This window comes from Amia ocellicauda, chromosome 8 (assembly GCF_036373705.1).
Source record: "Amia ocellicauda isolate fAmiCal2 chromosome 8, fAmiCal2.hap1, whole genome shotgun sequence".
Lineage (NCBI taxonomy): Eukaryota > Metazoa > Chordata > Actinopteri > Amiiformes > Amiidae > Amia > Amia ocellicauda.
Window position 1 is genome coordinate 38,753,277 of NC_089857.1, and position 21,695 is coordinate 38,774,971.

The window sequence follows — 21,695 nt, forward strand, 5'->3', positions numbered from 1 at the left end:
GTAAATCTTTTTTACAATTTGACAATGTTCCTTAATGTCTGGATTCATTCTTCTTCTGTTAAGAGCAAAATAAAGTTCTAAACAGATTCTTCTCATTCTAAAAACATCTGCATACTTAAAAAAAAAAAAAAAATCATACTACACTGATAGTACCAACACTTTCTTCCAGGAAAAGATACAGTAGCATCTCCAAACAACAGAAGATGCCATTCACCACCACCTCCCCCTTCTCAACCACACAGCTGATAAATGTCTTGCTTTGCCACAGCCCAGAATAAGATCATATTTCCATTATTAAAGCCAGCATATGGCCAAAATCCTCTCAGTGACTAGATTAGTCACAGACCTTGTGGGTAAGCTGAGAAAGCAAATGGTGCTCGAAACAGATTTGGAACCACATCCACCACAGTGAACGCCTTGATAAACCAAGTAAGCTCACGCACAGACTGTCGGACCAAACTGAAATGACAACCATCACAGCTCTTCTTCAGAGAAATCCTATTAGTGCGTAATAAAAACCAATTTATTTTCTTCCTCCAAATAGTCTCTGCAAGGTTAAAATGTTCACATGCAAGTTTATATGGCATATGGATATTAGAGATAATACATTTAATGTAAAAATAATTTTCCTAAAAAGACAACTAATAAGAGTAGAAATTCTTCAAAACCTCACAAACCTGAAAATATGCTTCACACGCAGGCACAGGTTTGGGGGTTGGGGTGTCATTGTGTCCCCCTCAATCATAGGTGTCCTACACACTTTATGAAAGACACGATCATTCACAAACATTATTTTCGAGATGTACGGGTGAAATTGTCCCCTCCACTGTTTGAAAAAACCCCACCTCCACTACCACCAATCAACTCAGCAGCACTCCCACCCCCACCGTCACACTTACATTGAACGCCCCCCACCCCCCCCCCTTCTGAAACTAAAGTTGCGCCACTGGCTCCTCACCCCGGCCTCAGAGGAACACACTTTCTGGATACAAGTAATTAGCCTAACGTTTCCTTTGAGTTGTACAAACACTTAAGTTTCAGGGCTGATGTCATTCCACCATGTACTACAACATTTGAAACCACAGTATCAAGTATCTTCACACAGGCATGTAAGCTTTAACACCCCCGCCCTCCCCCACCGCCACCTTTACTTTAATCATCTCCGTCCTGAGGCAAAAGTATGCACACATTGCTTCGGTTTTAAAGGACTTCCTGTATTCTTCAGGATGAACTACCTTTTACACAAACCATGCATAGAAATGTAAAGAAATCAAACATCAAAACCAAAAACGGAGGCTGTGTATCAGTACAGCTTCTTTTAACACATTAAATCAACACTGTTCTCAAGCAGAAAGTAAGTCATGCTGAATGGGCCAATAAGTGTGATTTAGTTCACAGTTTTAGATACCGAAAGAGTCGAGCTGGGACCGAAGATAAGCACGAACGTACTGAAGTGTTGAGAGAGTGATGTCAAGTTTATCTTCCACTCATTCAATCAAATATTGTTAAAACCGACACTACACTATGGTGACCCTGTCCATGCTACAAAATGGCACCCTCAAAGTATGTGGAAGAAGCTGTGCTGTAATGTAACCTGTAAAATATTAACCAGATAACAAATGTAGGTATCAAACAGCACATTTGGGGATATTGTAGGAGAAAATTTATTCATACTAAAGCAAACTGCACTAGGATGGATACATTTGGACTTTTACAGAAGACTGCCACCTGAAGTATACTTATTTAAAGCTCAATAATATGGACACTACCCTAATTAAGCACCTTAATGAAACTACACTGGACACCAAACGAGCATGATGGGTCGAATGGCCACCTCTGGTTTGTAAACTTTATGTTCTTATGTTCAAAAGATGCATAAGACTATAATATCATCATGATCTTGGGTAACTCCCAGTTTCTGTACTCCTTCTCCACATCCTAGCGATGGATCGGGCGATTTGGATTGAAAATACTTATTTAGCAGTCGTCATTGGCTTTTCAAAGCAAAGCGGAGCAAATCAAATTGAACAATTGTGCTATAGGCATTAGCAAGGGCCAGTAATTAATTAGTGTACTGAAACAAAATGCTGATTTACACAGACTTTTTTTTCTCATCAAACATTCCCTGAATGCACAGCGAACCTCAATTGTGAAGCAGGGAGGAAGGAGGGAGCCAGGACATAAATGTATCATTAGATTTACTGTGGCTTTTTAAGAATGCCCCGCACAAAAGAGGCAACACAGCTTTGCCAACAGCTGGTGCCCTATAGCTACAAGCAGCTTGTGTTGTCAAGTTTATGTCACGCTGTTAAAAAAACAACAACAAAAAAGCAGCTCAAAATTACCCATCTCAAACAATCATTTCCCTCATCCATCTTTCAAGGAAATGTGCTTTTCTGCCCATAAACTAGAGTACCCTTATGTTTTTGTTTTTTTAGCAGCACTGATATTTCAGCTTAAATTTTAAATGACCAAATTAGATGTCCTCCTTGACCTTTCTTGATCCTGTTCTTATTGGAAAGGTTCTCATTTTAGAAGCTACATTAGATTACTGTAACTCATCAGCAAATATATTGGTTTAATTGCAAAGCTTTTTCTCTCGTACAGAGTAAACTTAAAACACTATTGCCCAACACGCAGCCTTTTAAAATATGAAATTAACAGATTTAAAAAAAATACACAAACATAACGGATAGCATAGGATTTATAATGCAATTAATTTCCGCTGTAGGAAAACACATATATAAACGTAATGTTAATTAAGCAATATCCTTTATTTTAATTAAAACAATGAACCAAGGCTATTTAAAAAAAATATATCAAGGAAGGCGGGAGAGGTTAAAGCATTAAGTAGCTGAAGAGTTGGTCCAGCTTTAAAAACAGGGAAATGTGTAGAGGCCCTCCTCGGTAATTGTTTCTGTCAAGGTCCATTTGCCGCCATGTATTGAGTTTGGCTTTTTAGTGACTCAGTGTTCAAGACAATGAGATTTTTGAAGATCAACTGCAACCATTCACTTTTTTAAAATTAAATTCCAGTTCTCTTTTCATAACCGTGTTTTGGCTTACAGCATCAAATCGCGGAGCTGCATGAGGGGCACTACCATCTTAAATCTATTAGTAAATTAACCTGCTCTTGCGTCTTGCTCCTTTATTACTGAAAATGCTCCTACCAACAAATGTCAATCACAAGCTCGCACCAGAGGAAGCGAACAATTCCCACTGGGACGTACAATGTGACAGTCGTAGCATCATAAAGGTAGACCGATCAATGGATGAATTGTGCTGTATTTTAAATTAGGGCACTTACAAATCACAATGACCAGGGCAATTAGAGGCACAACAAATTATGAATAATCTGCCATGAAATATAGAATGATATAGGGGAAAAAATACATTAAGTGCTATATCAGCGTTAACTAATTTTCATCTCCATTTTAGGCGCTCTAGTTTTGCAACTAATTGAAAGCAGATTAGGATTCTGCCTCAGGGGAGTGATGTCAAGAGCAGAAAGTGGAGCAAATAAAGAGGCAAAAACGCTGTGCCGAGCTGACAGATTTACAGTGCTCAAGGCAATAAATGGGCACTAGATTAAAATAAATCTACTTCTACACGGCCAAGCAGCTTTCATACTTGCATATCAGGAATAACACAACTAAGCTTTAAAAAATATTTTTAGAAACATAGAAAGAGAAAATAACTACTCAGAGAAAGGGGGGCACTGGGGATGTATTCAAACACCATATAAAATTACCAAATTTTTCCTTCCTCCCCCTTCAGCCTGCATTTGTGTAACCGAGGTCAATACCTCGAAAGTCAGACCGAGGCGGACACTTTCCAAGATGAGAGAGATTTGTATATATTTTTTTATATATATTTTTTTTTTTTTTTTTTAATATATAATCTGAGGAAACAGATTGTAAAGAAAAACACAATGATGCTGTAATGTAAACGGCTGCACTCAAATTTCTGGCATCTGCTACAGAATGGAGAGTGAGGGTGGAAGTGAGCTTATATGCATAACAGAAGCCTGCTAACCATTGTTATTCTGAAATACAACTGCAAAAACAAATATTTACAATTTTTAAAGCCTTCACAAAAAAAGTATTTGTTGTTTTTACGATTAAAGAATTGTAAAACACCATTTAAAAAGAAAAAACAAAACATGTAACCTCTAAATGACAGGGCCAGGGATTAAACACTGAAAACACAAATGAGTCAGCATAACTTCCCCAAGTGAGAAATTCTGTAGCAAGGCAAAATGGCATGTAAAAGTAGGTTATGCTGTCTACGGTAAGGGATTGCTAATGCCGTCTCTTGATACTGCAGTGGGTCACTTTTTCCATTTTCCTTTTGTAAAGAAGAACTGCAGAGATTAGGCTAAAGGAAGAAGAGAAAAAGACTTGGAAGAGCTTACAAATCACAAGAATTTCAGATTTTCATCAGCATACTCGCAGTAGATAAAAATGTTAAATGATACATTTGAATATACTGCATTTTCAAATTATTATGTATATTTTTATAGCATACTACGATTTCATTCCTCCTTTAACAATGATCGAGTCAGAATACACAATATTGTACATGCACAACAAGCAAAGACTGCTATTATCTCAGAGTGTCATGGGAAAGCAGTAAATTGCCACCAGGTCTCCTCATATTTCCTTTTCAATAAAAACAAGGCCACAAGGGAAATATGAAGAAAAGAGGGAGGGAAAATAAAACCCTCTAAGTTCTGTTAAGTAAAAGCATACCCCTGTGGCTCTGAGACATCTTTTGATTGTTATAATAACATTCCTTCAAATATAGGCACCATACCAGATTTTAAAACCAGAAAGAACAAGAGAGATGGACAAAGTAATTCATAATGACACCTTCTTCTTTTAACCAAGCACTGTTTTTTAGCTAATGAACTAAACATCCATAAATTACATGGAAGAATTACGCTCTAATTAAGCAAGCTCTTTTCTGCTGCCAAATACAATCACAAAAAGCCAATCCAAATTTTGATACACACATGCAGGTCTAAATAGTTTTCCAATTATTTATTCTAAAGCAAAGGTTTTGTTTAATTTGCCAGATCCACTCTGCAAGAATTCCAGATTAGAGGCGGGAAAAAAATCATCACAACTAGAAGACATAAAAAGCTCAATACGTTTAAGTACCAACCTTATCCTACAACTCGGCCTATTTGATTAATAGGTAGATGTTTAAATAAGGATATGAATCACACCTGTGCATACAGGCCTTGATTTACCAGTGTGATCTTTAGGGATTGTTTAGTTTGATGAAAATAAAACTCTTAAATCCTGACAGTCAGTACAAAAGAGTTATCTAAAATTAAATTACTGACAAAAGACTCCAAAGAACAATTGCTTCCGTTGTCAGTTATTAACATCAAAGTTTAAAATCTAGGCTAACTGCTACAGTTTACGATTTAGCAGAAGGGTCTCTCATGCATTAAAAAACATCAACTGTAGAAACACTTGAAAAGTACAAACACAAAACAAGTTTCAGTAGTCTCCACCCCAGATGCTGCTTTGAATGGCCATAGCCCTGTTGGGAGATGCAAGAATGCATGTGCATTAATGATCACAAGGCAGTTTTTTTTTTCCTTCGCCCCCAAATCTCAACCGCAGTAGGTCCTCCCTGGAGCTTTACCATTAATATGTCTGTTTCCTGTCAGCCCACTCAAGAGATAATGTCATTTATCTCAAGGCGGCACAAGACCCGTCATTAGCCTGAATACAAAGCCCTGGACAAAGGCTGTATGATGCCTTATCAGATCCTAAGAATCAGTAGCCAACAAGCCAACTGATTAAGACAGGGTGTTCTACAATTCCACCTACAGAGGTTTGACAACTTCATATCAATAAAATATTTCACATTATCTATATTTTCCATGAATGGTTGATTGTTAAAAAAAAATATGAATGTCCTCACTCAAGAACTGGAATTATTGATGCATACATTAAACCAATCTTCACACAACTTGTAAAAGACTAAAACAAATGAGTTCAAAGTGAAAAAGAGAATTTAACATATAAAATCTAAATAAAGTCTTATGCCATGATATTTAAAAATAGTGAGTTGTTCAGCAAAACACAAAACAGTTTGGGGTAACATACCAAACAATAAAACCAAAATGGCCTTTTGCAATGGTGTTCTTAGAGGAAAACCATTAGAATTAGTTTAACAAGGCAGATTAAGGAACATATGTTTGACCTCAGCAGCATCTGTGTTGTCCCTTGGTCGCTCAAAGACTTCCACTTAGAATACCATTAAGAATTCCACTTAATATGCTGACAAAGAAATGTGATTTTAAGGAACGCATTCCAACATTCTTAATTTAAATCTTACATAATTGGAATTAGCTTTTGAGTTTGAACACATCCATTATCAATCTTGCAGAATTAACCATAAATAGTCACTGAAAACTTGGTTTAAAATTAGGTCACCCATCAACAGAAGTTCAGTCACATGTCTGATCATACACACTGAAAGGTCAACCGAGTTCACCCAAAAAGCTTTCACCCAGAAGAAAGCAAAGCACCCAACCCCACCCCCCACCACCCCATTGTGAGCACTGCAGTTATCCCTTCATTGCAACTACAAAAAACACAAACTAATGTAATTTGTCTTGAACTTGACTTGTACAAAAATTGAAGAGCAAACCATAAAAATAACAGACATTAGAAATGTACCATTACGGTAATTTTTGGAAAGATATGAAAGTAGAAGAGGGAGACAATGCAGACACCCAGCTTTTACAATCTGATTAATTGTCCACGAAGTCAAAAGCATCCGCACACAAGAAGTGGAGAAAAAAAAAAAAAATCAGAAGAAGCCAATGCAAAGATTTGGTTTTAAATCCTCCACAGATCTTCAAAATGCATGGCCAATTCAGAGCTGCCATGTTTTCAGCTGTTTGGAATGAAAGGCAGGCACTATTGTGTTTGTGTGTTTGCTTGCCTGTTTTTCAATTACACTACTTTGGTAACCAAATTGAATGGTAACAAAATAAGTATTAACAGTTCTAACAATTCATCCATAAATATCAGATGGTTTTGTACACATAATTGCAGCAATCTGCTTGTTGGAGTACTTTTCCTGATCACTGAAGAAAATTGCATTTTGTTATCAGATACAGATTTTTTGCAATTATATTCAAAAGTTATTGAAGAAATGGATACTGTCAAAATATGTCTTTGTTTTTATGATTACTTAATACAACTGTAGGGGTGGTAACTTCCCTTCCCAAGTCTGCTTACTCAGGCGTGCCAGAAACAGCTTAACCACAAAAATGGCTTGAATGAATATAGAACAAACAGCTTACAATTGCAGGCTGCTTTAACTTGACCCACACATTAAGGGAGTGGTGATTTCCCCCCCCCCCCCCCCCTCTCATTTTTTTTTTTTTACAATGTGCTTGTGGTTTCTGCAAAAACACAGTCAGAATTTTAATAAGCTCTCATATGCTCCAATTTATCAGGTTTAACATGACTTGATGCACTCTGGAGAGTGTAAACAGGCCAAATATAGACATGCAAGAAAGCTACACTACTTTAATAGCATATTGAATTTTTCACAATCGTCCTTCCTTTGGACATGAAAAGAAAGCCTTTATATCGGTTCCCCTATGACAATAAACTAAATTGATGCAATGTCATTTCGAATCCTATATAAAAAGGAATGGTGCACCTATACCGATTCACAGGAAGGAATATAAATCGGAGTACCACCCAAGGTTTATTGAATTACATTGTTTGCGATTTAAAAAAATTATCATGTCAGGATAACCTAACATGGAGGAAAACACACCGCATACTAATCTCTGTTGCCATGACACCAGTCTTTGAGACATTGAAATGTACAGACTGCCAGTTAAACAAAATTGTTGAATGTGGACATTTGGCAGAAAGATTAAAAGACTAAGAAGGATGCACAAGGGCAGAACCTCCCACATTCCAGGCAACCACTGAATTCAATCACACAGTCCTGAATTTTTAAATCCAAGTCATTGTGGTGGGCAGATTAGGGAAATTTATCTTGTTTGGTTAAAGAGCTTCCAATTTGCAGTCCCATCTTTATGAACTAAGTAACATTTAAATTGAGCAAACGCTTTCCAATCTGTTTCACTTGTCCTCAGTGAAGATGAAGATTGGGGTGGATAAAAGCCCTCTTGTGCTGCAAGCCCAATATTTGGAAATGACCAGATTTATCAAAGGGTTGCCTTTTTCAGGTACCATCAATATAATTAGCACAAACCATCAGTGTCAAATAATTACATTTTAAAATGAACCATGCTCTATAAAACATCCCAGTCAATAATATCAACCTTGGACTACAGTGTATATTGTCAGAGATTCTCAAACGATCCCCTCTGTTGGAAACCCCCCCCAAAAAACAATTCTTGTAATCACTGTATGATCCCGTTTCCTTTACCAGCGGTGTCCGTTTGACCTTTAATTACTCAACCAACAGTAGGTCACAATCCCTGGAGAAACCTTACTTAGCAACATGAGAGCCCTGCCAGAATTAACCTAGCCTAGACTTTGATAGTCATCATTTAAATCCTATGTGAGGTTTGTTTCTCAGAATGTAATGCCCACGTCTACTTGTGAAACGTGAATGACTTGTTATTAGGTATAAAAGCGCCTCCCCCACCCCCCAGGCACCCAGGAGCGATTACAATAACAATGTCATTGCTCAGTAGCTGCTCATACTCCCAGCTGTTGTCCAAACACAACCGCTGCATTTAATAAACACTCTGCTGAGAAAGCGGTGCCGCCGCAGCAGGCTCTTCACAAGCCCTGATTACCATCTACAGGCTGGGGCTCCCTACTAACAAGCACCTGAAGTCCCCGCAGCTCTTCTCCTCAAATCAGAAAAAAGTATGATTCACTGCACTGGTTATTAAAGGGAGAAAAAAAAAAAGTGTCGGTGCTCAGCTATAACGAGTTTATATATATATTATATATATATACACAAAACTGTAATCTTAAAAAAAAAAAAAAAAAAAAAAATGTATGGTCGTACCTTTTCAGTTTTCAATTTCTTGGCTGGTCTGTGGCTCTCCTCCTCGTCCTCTTCTTTCTTTACAACAACAGAGCTCCCCATGATCCCTGAATCCAAACCACTTGTGTTCATGTCTCCCACCCCGCCGTTCCCACAATGGTACGGACTCCCCTTGGTCCCAAATCCATAGAGGTGCCCAGCGGCGGGACTGGCACTCGAGCTCGCATGTCCCACATCGTGCTTCTCTTTCCGCGCCCGGCTGGCATCCTTATCCCTCTTGGAGCCCCTGCCCTGACTTTTGCCATTTTTTTCCTCCTTGCCTTTTGCACACGCAGCAATGGCACTGCTAATGTTTGGGTTACTAACAGCTTGGCCCAGTACTGAATTCATGCCAGATGCCTCTCCGGGACGTCCTTGAACTTCCTGCCTTTTCCCACCGCTGATCTCGGGAATCCCATATAGTGCCGCCGACGAGAGAGATTTATTAGTATCCTTAGAAGTTTTGCTCCTCTTCACTTTGGATTTGCCCGTCTCCTTGCCGGGATTTCCCTGGGGAGCAGGGGGCTGAACAGATGTAAATTTTAAGCCATCCGATAAGGCTGATGTTGCATTAGCACCACTGGACGCCAGACCCCCACCATCCTTCGAGCTGGCGTTAGTCGTCGAGTTATTCATCTCCAGTTTCTGTCTGTCCTTCTCCAAATCCGCGTCCAAATCAATGATTAGATTGCCAACTCCGATCTCCCAATCATCACCACTGTCATAGGTATCAACTGCGTTTGAATCCACACTTTTTCCACCTGTGGAGCTATTCACTGACATCCTGAAGGTCAGATTTCGGACAGAAAACGTGGATGGATTCCCCCGCCTTGCAGATGAGAGGACATTCGTTGTTCCCGTGCGTATCTATCTGTGTCTTTAATTTTATCAGTGAAATCCCGAGCTCTACACCCTTATGTTCAGATCCATCCCATCCTGTGGTAAAAGCAAGGGAAAAAGTTGCATGGCCATAGTCAGTCATTTATGCCATTAGCGGGCTTAATGAATGCGTTACAGCTCTTGTTTAATCAGGTTACATTGTTCTGAAACCCTGACCTCCTCAAACTGCAAAGTTGTGGTGTGTTTTGTAGCCTAAAACTACAGCGAGGGCTAGATTCAAGCCCAATCTAGGTTTCCAATCCCAGTGTCAAATACAATTAGGTTCATTTAAAGCGGAAAAAAAATGACTTGGCATTCATGCGTTAAATAATACAAGTCCCTTTATGACCAAGTGTGTAGAGCAGTATCTGCATGTCTCAGCGGGTTACAGCAATGTACCTTTGGAATCTATTCCAATAGGACCTCTGCCGTCAATTTCGGATTTGAAGACCCCCCAAAAAATTAAAACCATATTAAATCCAGAGCAAGACACGCTGTCAGTCCTTACCTTTGAATCTTTCCAATCATTTATTTCTCCAGTAAGGGTTAATAACGCGTATCCCTCACAGACACTGCCACATACTGTTAAAATGCCATATAGCCAAATCGAGCTGCTGTAAAATGCCAGTCAAATTCAATCCTTCAGTTCATATTCCTCATGGCAAATAGATCAAGATCCCCCCCACCCACCCCCCTCCTTGTCTGTACAGCGGCAGAGAACGAAGACACAGTAAATTACAATCAATCAAGGTTAGCATCAATCGCGTCCTTTTTATGAAAGAAAGAAAAAAAAAAAAGCACCAAAGGTATACAAAGTTTTCAAACTTCACATTCCGCCTGCAATCCAAGACTTCACAGCAATCCAGATCAGGACGCGGTAATGATACCATGAAACAAACCTACAGGCAGCCGCTTGTAACAAGACACAGTTTTGCTAACCCTGGGATAAATTACTGAGAAAAATGAAGGGGTGAAAAATCTGGAGTGGAGTTTGATGCATGTCTGGATTTGGCACCGCTTGCCTTCCCTTTCCGACACTGCTTTTCCAAACAGTTTTTTTGAAACCCCCTTTCTTGGGAATAACAATAAATCCTTAATGCGAGAGAGTCACACAGATGTTGCATTATAGCACAAAAGCACCCTTGCTGTTAGTAAGAGGTTCTGTAACATCCTTGCTACAAATGTTGCTAGCAGTATACATTGAAGAGTGGAGAGGCGGCATATATTCTCATTAAATGTGCACAGGTTAGGAGATCTCTCCCTAGTTTTAATTAGCTTGCCTTATCCAGCTAAAGGCTATAATGAATTGTTGGTGGGAGCAGAGTGGTGTGTTGGACGGATCGGGGGGGACGGGGGGGATGGGCAACAGGGAAGACTTCAGCCAACCATCTAAAAGCAGCTATTTTGTTACAGTTCATGCCTTAGTATCACGTGTGAATATAGGACTCAACTGGTTGCTGCTGAAAACATTAAATTGTTGAGAGGTGGGTGGGGGTAAAGTATTTTTCGACTGGACTTTTTCCTATGCCACACATTACTGCACACTGATAACTACAACCCTAACTTTAGAACTGTACACTTTCCTATATAAAACTTTTTTTCCCCACAAATTAAAACTGCCAATTCATATAATCACATACTGCTATTTAACGATAGCTTTTACACCTTGGTATGTATTCATTTTCACAGTGGTTTCAAATGTTATGGGATTGGTACTCGCTTTATTCAATTTAATGTTAATGGTAGTGCCAATTACCACAAAAAACTAATCAAACAAACAAACAAAAAAAAAAAAAAAAAAAGAGCCCACGTTTCTGCTACAGTCGTGCGATCCAAAGAAACAGCATTTATTTATTTATGTATTTATTTATTTATTTTGATTACGGCTGCATTGTTTTCACCTGATTAATTGAACACCAAATCATTTAACACTAGCCTTGCCGAACGGGGACAGAGCAGTCCACACAATCATACTTACGATCTGCATGGGATCGGGTGTGTCTTTTCCGCCTGGCTTCATTGAAACTTTAAATCACACCGAGCTGTTTTAGTCCAAATGTTTTAAATTACACACAGCAGCCATTTCAAAAAAAAAAAATCCCACACGCTGCCTACGTCTGCCAAAGACAGAAATGCAAACTGTGAAAAAGCTCAGCTTCTACCTGAAGGGACTTTTCTTTGTTCCCAATACCCTTCCAGTTCCAGCCAATCACATCCACGCTTTTATGGAACCGAGGCCTCCCATTGGTCAGCCGATTCTCCTCTGCTAGAAAGAGTGTTTTTCACACACAAGTGAACAGACCAGCAGAGCACAAGCCGAGCAACTTTGCGCCGAGCTTTTCCTTTTTTCGACCCTACTCTATACAAGTAGCAATTAAACACTCACACTATCTATACATGTATGCACACCCATCTGTTCACAGTTAACAGCCTTAATAATAAAATGCACTTTCAGTTTGCTTAGGCTCCCCTTTTCCTCCAAACCCTCCTATCTCCATAGCTCGTCCCCCTTCCTCCAGCTTCAAACCTGCCTTACGAAACACACAAACACGAGTGCCTGGGAATATAAACGCACGCTATTGCTAGCCGTTAAATATTGCCTTCTTTCTTGCTCACGAAATAACGACTAATCGCTTATCAAGCGCAGCTGCTGTTAACTGCAGGAACAGCGATGTAAACACGTCTCCCCTCCCCCACACTGTACAGTCACACACTACCATGCACGGGATACGGGATGGGGGGGGGATTAGCCGGGTCTGTTTATAGAGCAATTATTTGCATTCACGGCGGACTCAATCTTAATGTCCTGCGATCAATAATGTGCATTAAAGCAGCCCTGCGTCCGGGGGCTGGGGACCCTACACGTGTCCCCACCTTTACATCTCACTGCAGCTCGCAGGGTCGGGGATGTGACAGACGTGCAACTGCCTCGATACAACTGGACTCCTGTCTTCTGATGATGCAAAAACATGTCCGCCGATAGCACACATTATTGTCATGATTGTGTCTGTCATTGCACTTTGCACTACTACGACCACCGTATTTGCATACCCGAGATAAACCGGTTGATCTGTTTATTAGCTTTCTCATGTTCGGGCCGATATCGGTTTGGTTAAAAGGTCGAACTGGGAACAGATCTTTTTTTGGGGGGTGGGGGGGGACGCAGGGTGTAGCATATAATGGAAACAACAGTGTTATATTAGCACTCCAGTGGGGGAAGGGCGTTAAAGACGGAAAGCAGGCGGTTAGGGCTGGGAACTGCCTGTGTGTCTAATCTATCGCCCTGTGAACAGTCCTGTTGGTGGCGGGTAGACGAGTCCACGTTGTTACTGACACACGCACTGTGTACGGATCCTCCTTGGGTCACCCGAACCGTAAAAACGACCCCACATCAAATCCAAATGCAAATACTCTATAAACTGCATTGCGGTGTTATGCATACAGTCAAATAATGATCCTGTCACTAATAGACCGAGCCCGTTTCACAGCTGAACAGTGAGGCGTTTTATGTCCCCTACTGCAATTACGCAATTCAATTGTAACCACTGCTCAACCTCATTTGGCAAATTAAGCAGCAAACATCCATTTTTTAAACAAGGTGTCCTGTTCTGGGTCTGATTTACCTCACACTTCTTTTGCTGTCACGGGTTATCAAAGCTTGTCCTGCACTTCTAAACTGACGATAGCCTGACCCCGGGTGTGTGACGGGCTTTGTTTTTATTTATATAAACGGGCTCTCTGCGCTGGACTTCCTCTCTCTTCCCAACAGCGCCGAGCCGCTCAGCCAATCAGCATTATGGAAATGTAGCTCTACGCCCGCTGATTGGCTGACGGCGGGAGTGGAATGCTGTGGCCCGGGTGCCGCTTTGAAAGGAATTCGTTGTCAGTGACGCGAGCGGGCTGCCGCGCCGGTCCTGTGTTTTATGTGGCACGGCTGTTTAAAAATGCAATTTATTTCCATTCATGAAGCGTTGTATCTGGTGACTGTAACACAGTGGTATTACGTATGTGTTTGAGAATTTAACAGTTTAAAATAAAAACAGTACAATATTGCCTGCATAGCTCTTGTGATGTGTAAAGCCGGACCCTTCATTGATTTACTTTCTATACTCGGAAAACAGATTTAGTTAGCAGAACTTATACATTCATCAATACACTGTTGTTGGACATATACATATGCTGGTAGTAGAAAGCCATGCGTTGATAAAAAAACGTCTATAAAAATACATATAGCAATTAAGATCTGTCACAGATATGTTTTCCCCAATACAAAATAAAAATAAAGAACTCACTGCATTGGTCTGTCACGTATTTAATACACCAGGCAGTGAAAACACAAGTGGTTGAAATAAGGCAAACACAATCCTTTTCAATTTGGCATATTTGTGTGATGCATTGTCTAGATTTCATTTGAAATCTGTCGGTCTAAAAACGTTTTAAAGTGCTGAATGAATGCATTGTTTATAGTCACAGTATGCCAGTGACATATATGCATTTCTTTCTCTGGATTACATACTTTATTCTTTGTAATAATAATAATAATAATAATAATAATAATAATAATAATACATTCAGTGCATTTATGTAGATGGTAAAATGTAAATACATTGTTTCAAATCCCAAGACACATCTATGTTGTCATCAGGATAAATTGCAGGTTTGTTTTTAAAAAGTGTTGAAAAATATTTTGGAAACCATTATGTGTCTATGTACAAGGTATCACTTATAAAAGTAGGCTAATCTAAGGATGTGGATGCCAAGCCATATATACCCCTGTAGCACTCACTTCAAAGGAGGTGATACTGATACCTTCACTTTCTTGCATGGAAGATAATTTTCCTATTTTGGAGTCTGGCCAAGGGGTTGTAGTTTCAAGGTCAGTCTGGCATTAACTCGTTCACATCCTTGAAAATAGCCAGGCAGTTCTATGCCTACAATGTCAAATGTGTTTAGTTTTCTTAAAGGACCTTGTACGTAACCATAGTGATAATTAAAATGGTGTGGTGTACTTCAGTCTCTCTCTCTCTCTCTCTCTCTCTCTCTCTCTCTCTCTCAGTTTTGGGGCAGAGCTTGCCATTTCCTACTGTATGAAAATAATTCATTTACACACATTCACACACATATGGTGAAAAGGAGACCTACTGCTTGTCCAAGCAGAGCAAAATCTGTAGATTACACAAGAATATATACTTTGTACTGAAACTTTTTTGTATTAACATTATTATTATTAAGTTCAGTAATTCATTTGTAAATTAAAATATAGACTGGTCTGCATCAGATGTATGCTGGAGCAGAGTCTGAGTGCATTTGTCATGGTGTTCTGAGGAACCAGGAGATGATCGTACAACATGTTTGTTTAAGGAGAATGCTTGTTTTGTTAAATCTTTGACACAAATGCATTGTGTATCACCTTTTAGGTCTGATAATAATAATAAAAAAATGTGCATATCTTAATTGAAAATGAAATGAAAAACATGTTTTGTTTTTCAAATGAGGTTAATGAATAATAATGACTAAATTACACTCTTACTTCAAATCAATTGTATTTGTTATCATATGTACAACACTTGTTTTATTTATATCAACAGTAAACCATTTGGAATTCTTTACCACATGGAAACATACTTTTCCCCATAATCATATTTTTTTCTAATCAGATTAGGGTAATTGTTGTGGTAATCAACTGTATTTGATTCACTCTATACAGAGTAAAAGATGATGCAGGGATAGATAAATAAATAAAGCAGCAATAACAGGTGCCAAACTAGTATGTATGCTCAGACAAAAAATTTGGAAAAAGGAATCTAATGGTCTCAATTTTTCTGTGACAATGCCCTTTCCAATGGGAATTTGACACGCCTGTAATTGGTGCAAGATATTTCTTTGCCTACGGCTTACCGTGCATTCTGGATTTGAAAAAAGGCATTTTATTCCAAAAAAAAAAAAGATATTTTGAATACCAATTGATCCAAAAACCTCAGATCTTCTAAGAGCCAGTAGGCTGATTTATCTGTTTGTTTTCCATTAGTAGAGAGATGAAAAAGATAACAAAGGCTGTTCTTTTTCAGTGTTGAAGACAGCATTCAGAGAGCATGTTAAATGTGCTCAGGCGTTCAGAGACAGTACAGATCAGTCTTTCGCTGCTCAATGAAAGACGAAAGTACATGCCTTGCATGCTAACGAGTGGGTTGCATTTTAGTCCAAGTTTGCTGCTTAATTCTTTATGCAGATACAAAACCCCCAGTATCAAACTGTAAAGAAAATGAAATACAATGAGTAACTATGTTGCAGAGATGTCTTTGTGGGATACCATCTGTTCAATAGGTTAAAAAGGCCTTCTGAAGTGACTCCTGCGGGTTGTAGGAAGAAGTGAGTTCTGAAAGGGTTTTCTCCTGAGAAGGATTTATAACATATTCTAGTTTCAACCATTTAATAGTCTGTAGTGGAATTTGTATTCCAGTTGTCCTTATGACAGAGTGTAAGCATATATCAAAATATTGTACTGTTAGTTTACACCATAACTACATAATTATACTTTTTTTTTTTTTTTTTTTTTTTTGCTAATACCATTAAATACTGACATGTTGCTTAGCATTTCGAAAAGCCCCTCTTCAGAATGACTGTAGCAGAGAAGAAGGCAGGCTTGTTTGCCCATCTGCTGAAATACGTCTGCATCGGAGGAGATGCCTCTAATTCTCTCTCTTGAGTAGTGTCTAATTTAGGATCCATTTCACGTGCTTTCTTTGCAGAGTCTAATGTACGTGATTAATACTGACTCGGCTTAATACTGCAAAGAATGTGGCAATGACCTTAGCTGAACACTGGCAAAGTAATTAATGTTACATGAACTGAGATATTTTTTTACTCTGGGTTTTGAATACACAGTATTCATAGTATTCTGTTACAGGCCCCTGCACGAATAAAAATGTAGTGTTTCAAAATATTATATCTCAGATGGCATGAAAAGTATGTGCATAATGCTCTTTGTAGATATTTTAAAACGATTTACTATGAAGGTTTGACTCACCGGGATATAAACAGTGTAATAGATAAATACAAGTAAATATGTTATTAGGAAACATGGGAGGTTTTGGTGTCCTGAAAGTCCCAGTATAGTATGTGTAGCTTATTTAATAGTGGGTCATGGGCTTATATCTTATGGGGGTTTAGTAATATTCTTTACTGCTTGTGTAAACACACGGAAAAGTTAAACTAATTCTTATTTTTTATTACAAAACTACTCTCCAAAATGTGCGAAAACATTTAATGGACTTAACATTTCTTTAGTGATTTTGGGAGAAACTGCTTATTTCCCACCAAGAGAGACAGCTTTTTGAAGAAAATAAATAAATAAATAAAAATACATTAAGGGACGATCTTCCTGGAAAATCAATTCATAGTGGTAAACATACAAATTTAGCTTTTTATACAAAAACATTGCTAAAACCAATTTGTGGTGGTTTTAATTGAAATGCGTGAAAGGCATAATGAAAGGAAACGGCATTGTCTCTGTTCCTATCCCCCAGTGACCTTACATCAGTTCAGCCACTCCTTTAGTTGATTATGCAGCAACAAATTAACTTGTTTGCAACTGAATGGGAGAAGGGGGCATGCAAAAGAGCTAAGCCATCTCGACTGGGAGTGCTTCATGGAGCTTTTGAGGTATTTCCTGAAAATGTGTAGACAGCTGTACACAAAAAAATAAATAAAAATAAATTCCCGATCTATTCACTTTGTCCTTGCCATTGAGGACATTTAACTTAGGAAGAAAAGAAAACAAGATGAGGTGCACAACATTTTTAATTAATAGTCATGATTAGAAAGATTCTCAACAACCGTGTGACTGTGGCTTTTTATGGTTTTATCTAATTAATTAGAAGCATTTTTAACAACGTTGTGTGTCTCCCAGCAGCTGCCATGCACGTAAGGTGAAATTCAAAACACGCATGCACAAAATCCCTGACTTTTAAAGGGTAGAGGTAGAAATGTAGGCGAGCTGAACCAAAGATGAATCAAATGTGTCTAAAAACCTGTTTATGGCATGGTGGCATTTGTTTGTTGTTTTCGCTTTACAACACTGTGGATACAACACAATCCTGCTGCAATGTGGTGCTGCATTATGTGATCCACATGGAAAGCACTTTCATTTTCTGGACTGACAGTGTTTTGATATACTTTTCTGTTTCCTTAGCTGCCCAGGCAGTTTGGCTGTTTCTAAATTGCTGATGATGAAACCTCTGTTTGGCAGCCTTCCCAGACAGCAGCTATCCTGTAGATTCCAGTCTTTTTAGGAGCTGCCTGCCTTCAGCATAATGGGCAACATTGAAAACAGCAAGGCGTTTGGTCGACAAGGTCAGAGTGCCTTTCATTCCTTCAATAATCAACCAGTGCAGCTCTTCCTCAGACCTGGGGAGAGAGAAGATAGAGGTCGAAAGAGCAATTACATTTCACATCAGCTTTGGCAAAGACTTGGGAAAAGAAAGAGCTAAAGAGATAAAAAAAAAGTCTGTCTGTAATCCTTTTTTTTCCATTTCACTTGCAGAAAATAACGATGTTTGAAAATAATCAGGGAGATTTAGAGTTTAAGAGGCATGTTTCCCTGCAGGTGAGATGACACATTCGACATGTAGGATGATCAGTTACAAGTTAGAAAGTACAAGTAAAATACAAGGCACGTAACACTTCTTGCGAACAAGATTAATTAGTCCAGTGACTGTTGAGAAAGCATGCAGCCTTTTTGTAGAAAAAAAGTTGTATCATTCTGACATTATTGTAAAAGTAAATTATTGCTGATGTATCCGCTATTGCGGTGGAATACAAAGTTGCACATACAGTTCAAGGACTGATAAATGCATCCGATTCTAAGCGTAGTCCTAAACGGATTAGACTCATCCTGGAGGGAGGTGCTCAGTGGCGTACCGCAGGGATCAGTATTAGGACAGCTGCTCTTTGTAATCTGCATAAATGACATAGACTTCGATATAATTAGGAAGCTTATCAGATTTGCAGTTGATATAAAGTTGATGGGAGTAGCTGACAGCAAAGCAAATTCAGGATGAAATGTGAGCTGAAATATGCCAAAAGAAACTTAAAGATTAAAATGGCACATATTTGAAGCCAAATCTATATATTTTGCTCAATCTATAACACACAGTAATTTGGTGTGTTTTTCCTGTATTTCCCATAAACTACGGTTTATTTGTTTCATGAACATATCTAGTGTTATTTTTTCCTGGTATTTCCCTTTCCTTCCAAAGCGTAAGAATACGTTGGTTTGAATGTTACATTTGTTTTTTCCTCTGAGACCTAGCAAAACCAATGCATGGAATTTAATTAATTAATTTTCTTTCTCATGAGATATTCTTTTATGAGAGATGCCAGAATACATGGAATTAGAAGGTGTAAGTAAACTACTTAATAATGCCTTTAAATAAAGAAAGAAACAAACACAAATAAACAAATAAATACATACATGACTTTCTGTTGATGTTTTGGAAACAAACCCTGATACATCTCTTCTCATAGTATGACAAAGAGCAAATAACGTTTAATACATGTAAATTGACAGTGTTGGTATTCACTCCCCCAAAGTCAGAAGAGACAAACAGAGGTGATTTGAAGTCTTTCTTCCTCCCTCTTCCTCTCCATTGTTATGTATTTAAACTATTATTGCGTGAGTGCTCTTTTCAGAGCTGTTTAACTAATGCTTGTTTACCCTGGAACATCTTGTTTTCAAAGACCACCCACTTTCCTGGATTTCAAACTGTGTCTTTACTTTTTTAGTGTGTTGTTGCCACAAGGGCTGAGACCTCAATCTTATTTTGGTTGAAACACAATATATCACATATATGATGGTGGAGGAAAATCAATAGCAAATGTATTGAAGAATCCCAGACAGAAAGGACTAGTACATTTTATTTGATTTCTATGCAATATAATTAGTATCAAAACAAATTAAGTACAGTAAACAAAAAGTTGCTAGTAAATACATTTACTTATCTGAATACTGAAGAACTAGATAATCCCAGTAAAGACATTTGCAGAACCCTGTAATTTATTTATTTTATGCGATTATAGACTTTCTTTAGAAGGCATCACCAAAGCTGCTCTAATACATTTTGAGATGACAAGCTGTTGCAGGATTGAGTTCCTGGGACTCTGTGAGGTATTGTTGCATGCAGATTACCAGTTAACAGAACTTTTATATCAATACATAAATAATAATAATAATAATAATAATAATAATAATAATAATAATAATAATAATAATAATAATAATAATAATAATAATAATAATAAGTGGTGCTAGTGATTAAATGAAAGGTATCTAATACTCAAGTAACTATTTGCACTTTACCCCAGTTTTCAGTACGCAGAACAGAAGGTTAAGCAACTCTACTGGTTGTTTATCATTTAATATGCTAATATGTAGCATAGCTGGCAAGCAGTGTACAATAATGTTTCGTATTTTTCTTAGTATTGAATTGTTTATTTTTATTACTGTTGCATAGTATAACTATGGAAAAATCTCTTATGAAAGTGTGTATACCTAAACATTAGAAATATCCTCAGAATTAAATTATTCCCAGGAGAGAGTCCCGAGTCACTTTACTTTAAAAACACATTCACTTCTGCAAGTGGAGTTAATAGCTGCTTTTTGAAGAACACCATTTTCTTCATTCAAGCAATCCAGTTTTGAAAACATTGTTTAAACTGTTGAAAGGCAAAGCCTAGTGAAAAGAAAACACAATCAAACAAGATTCCACTGGGGGAGGGGAGGCACAGTTACAAAGCCGGCATTACTTAAAAAAAAAGAAAAAAGAAAAAAAGTGCTATTGTTACAGCACTTGGCAGAGAATTAAGTTCTTTGCAGATGTTTCTGAAGCAGACATAATAATATTCGTCAGGATAACAAATAAGTCAGTCTAGAAAGAATCTAAAAAAAAAAAATCTGCAACACATGCAGCATGACCTCCAACATTTAATAGTTTCACACAATGCCCTTTTCCCTGTGGCTGCCTACAAAACATGTTTAAACTGCTTTGGAAAAACAGCACTATTTAGCTCCAAAGGAGTGTCCTTCTGTGTTTTTTTTTTTTTTTACAGACATTCCCTTATGACTTTTGTGACAAAACTGACTAAGAATCTGTAATATGAAACAAAGAGTTATACTGCTAGTTTGTTTGTTTATTTATTTTATTAATTGCTTTAAAAATGTTGTTTGTATGTAGATTGGTAAATCTGAGCCAAGCCATTAAAGCAAGCCACACTATTCTGTAAAAGAAAACCTTAAATGATATAACACACAGTTAATAAACAATCAGAGAACCTTACAAAAACACAAAAAGTGTTTCCATAGAGACAGTCATTCACTTCCTAGATCCATTTAACCCAGGCAGTGTAGCCTATCTGAGAGGGAAAAAAACTGAAAAACAGGCCTGGTTTACAGAGAGGAACTGGGAAAAGCTTTCACCCCAATGAGTTGGAGTGGAAATATGTTTCTCTGACAGGGAGGGTGTTTAATGGGCTTTTGTTTTACAGGATTGCTCTCTGAAAAGAGCCGGTCAACTGCCAGACGGTGTTAGCAATGACAAATTGCTCACTAAGAAATGTTTAGAGAGAAAACATCACGTTTTGTTTATGATAAAGCTGCCTGGTAGAAGGCTGGGTCACGGCCATACTGCCTAATGTACTACTCTTATTGTCTACTGAAGTTTCCTTGAACTACATGTATTAACAATATGATGTTTAAACAACCTCTG

The 21,695-nt window shown here is 38.2% G+C and overlaps 1 protein-coding gene and 1 long non-coding RNA gene across 3 annotated transcripts in view; both read right to left on the reverse strand.

The window, feature by feature from the left end:
- The window catches only part of znf608 (zinc finger protein 608), a 40,191-nt gene extending 27,802 nt beyond the window's left edge, over nt 1-12,389 (reverse strand). The window contains exons 1-2 of one of the 2 annotated variants that reach the window (XM_066711339.1): nt 11,912-12,389; nt 9,037-9,990 (exon numbers count right to left, since the gene is read on the reverse strand). In XM_066711339.1, the coding sequence (XP_066567436.1) occupies nt 9,037-9,837 (801 nt within the window). In that variant the 5' untranslated portion in view covers nt 9,838-9,990; nt 11,912-12,389. The remainder of the gene's footprint in view (nt 1-9,036; nt 9,991-11,911) is intronic. The other variant, XM_066711340.1, reaches the window with a different exon arrangement.
- A 5,326-nt stretch (nt 12,390-17,715) lies between these two features.
- LOC136755001 (uncharacterized) overlaps nt 17,716-21,695 on the reverse strand; it is a 34,133-nt gene continuing 30,153 nt past the window's right edge. The window contains exon 3 of the long non-coding RNA XR_010817616.1: nt 17,716-18,339. This is a non-coding gene — a long non-coding RNA (uncharacterized LOC136755001). The remainder of the gene's footprint in view (nt 18,340-21,695) is intronic.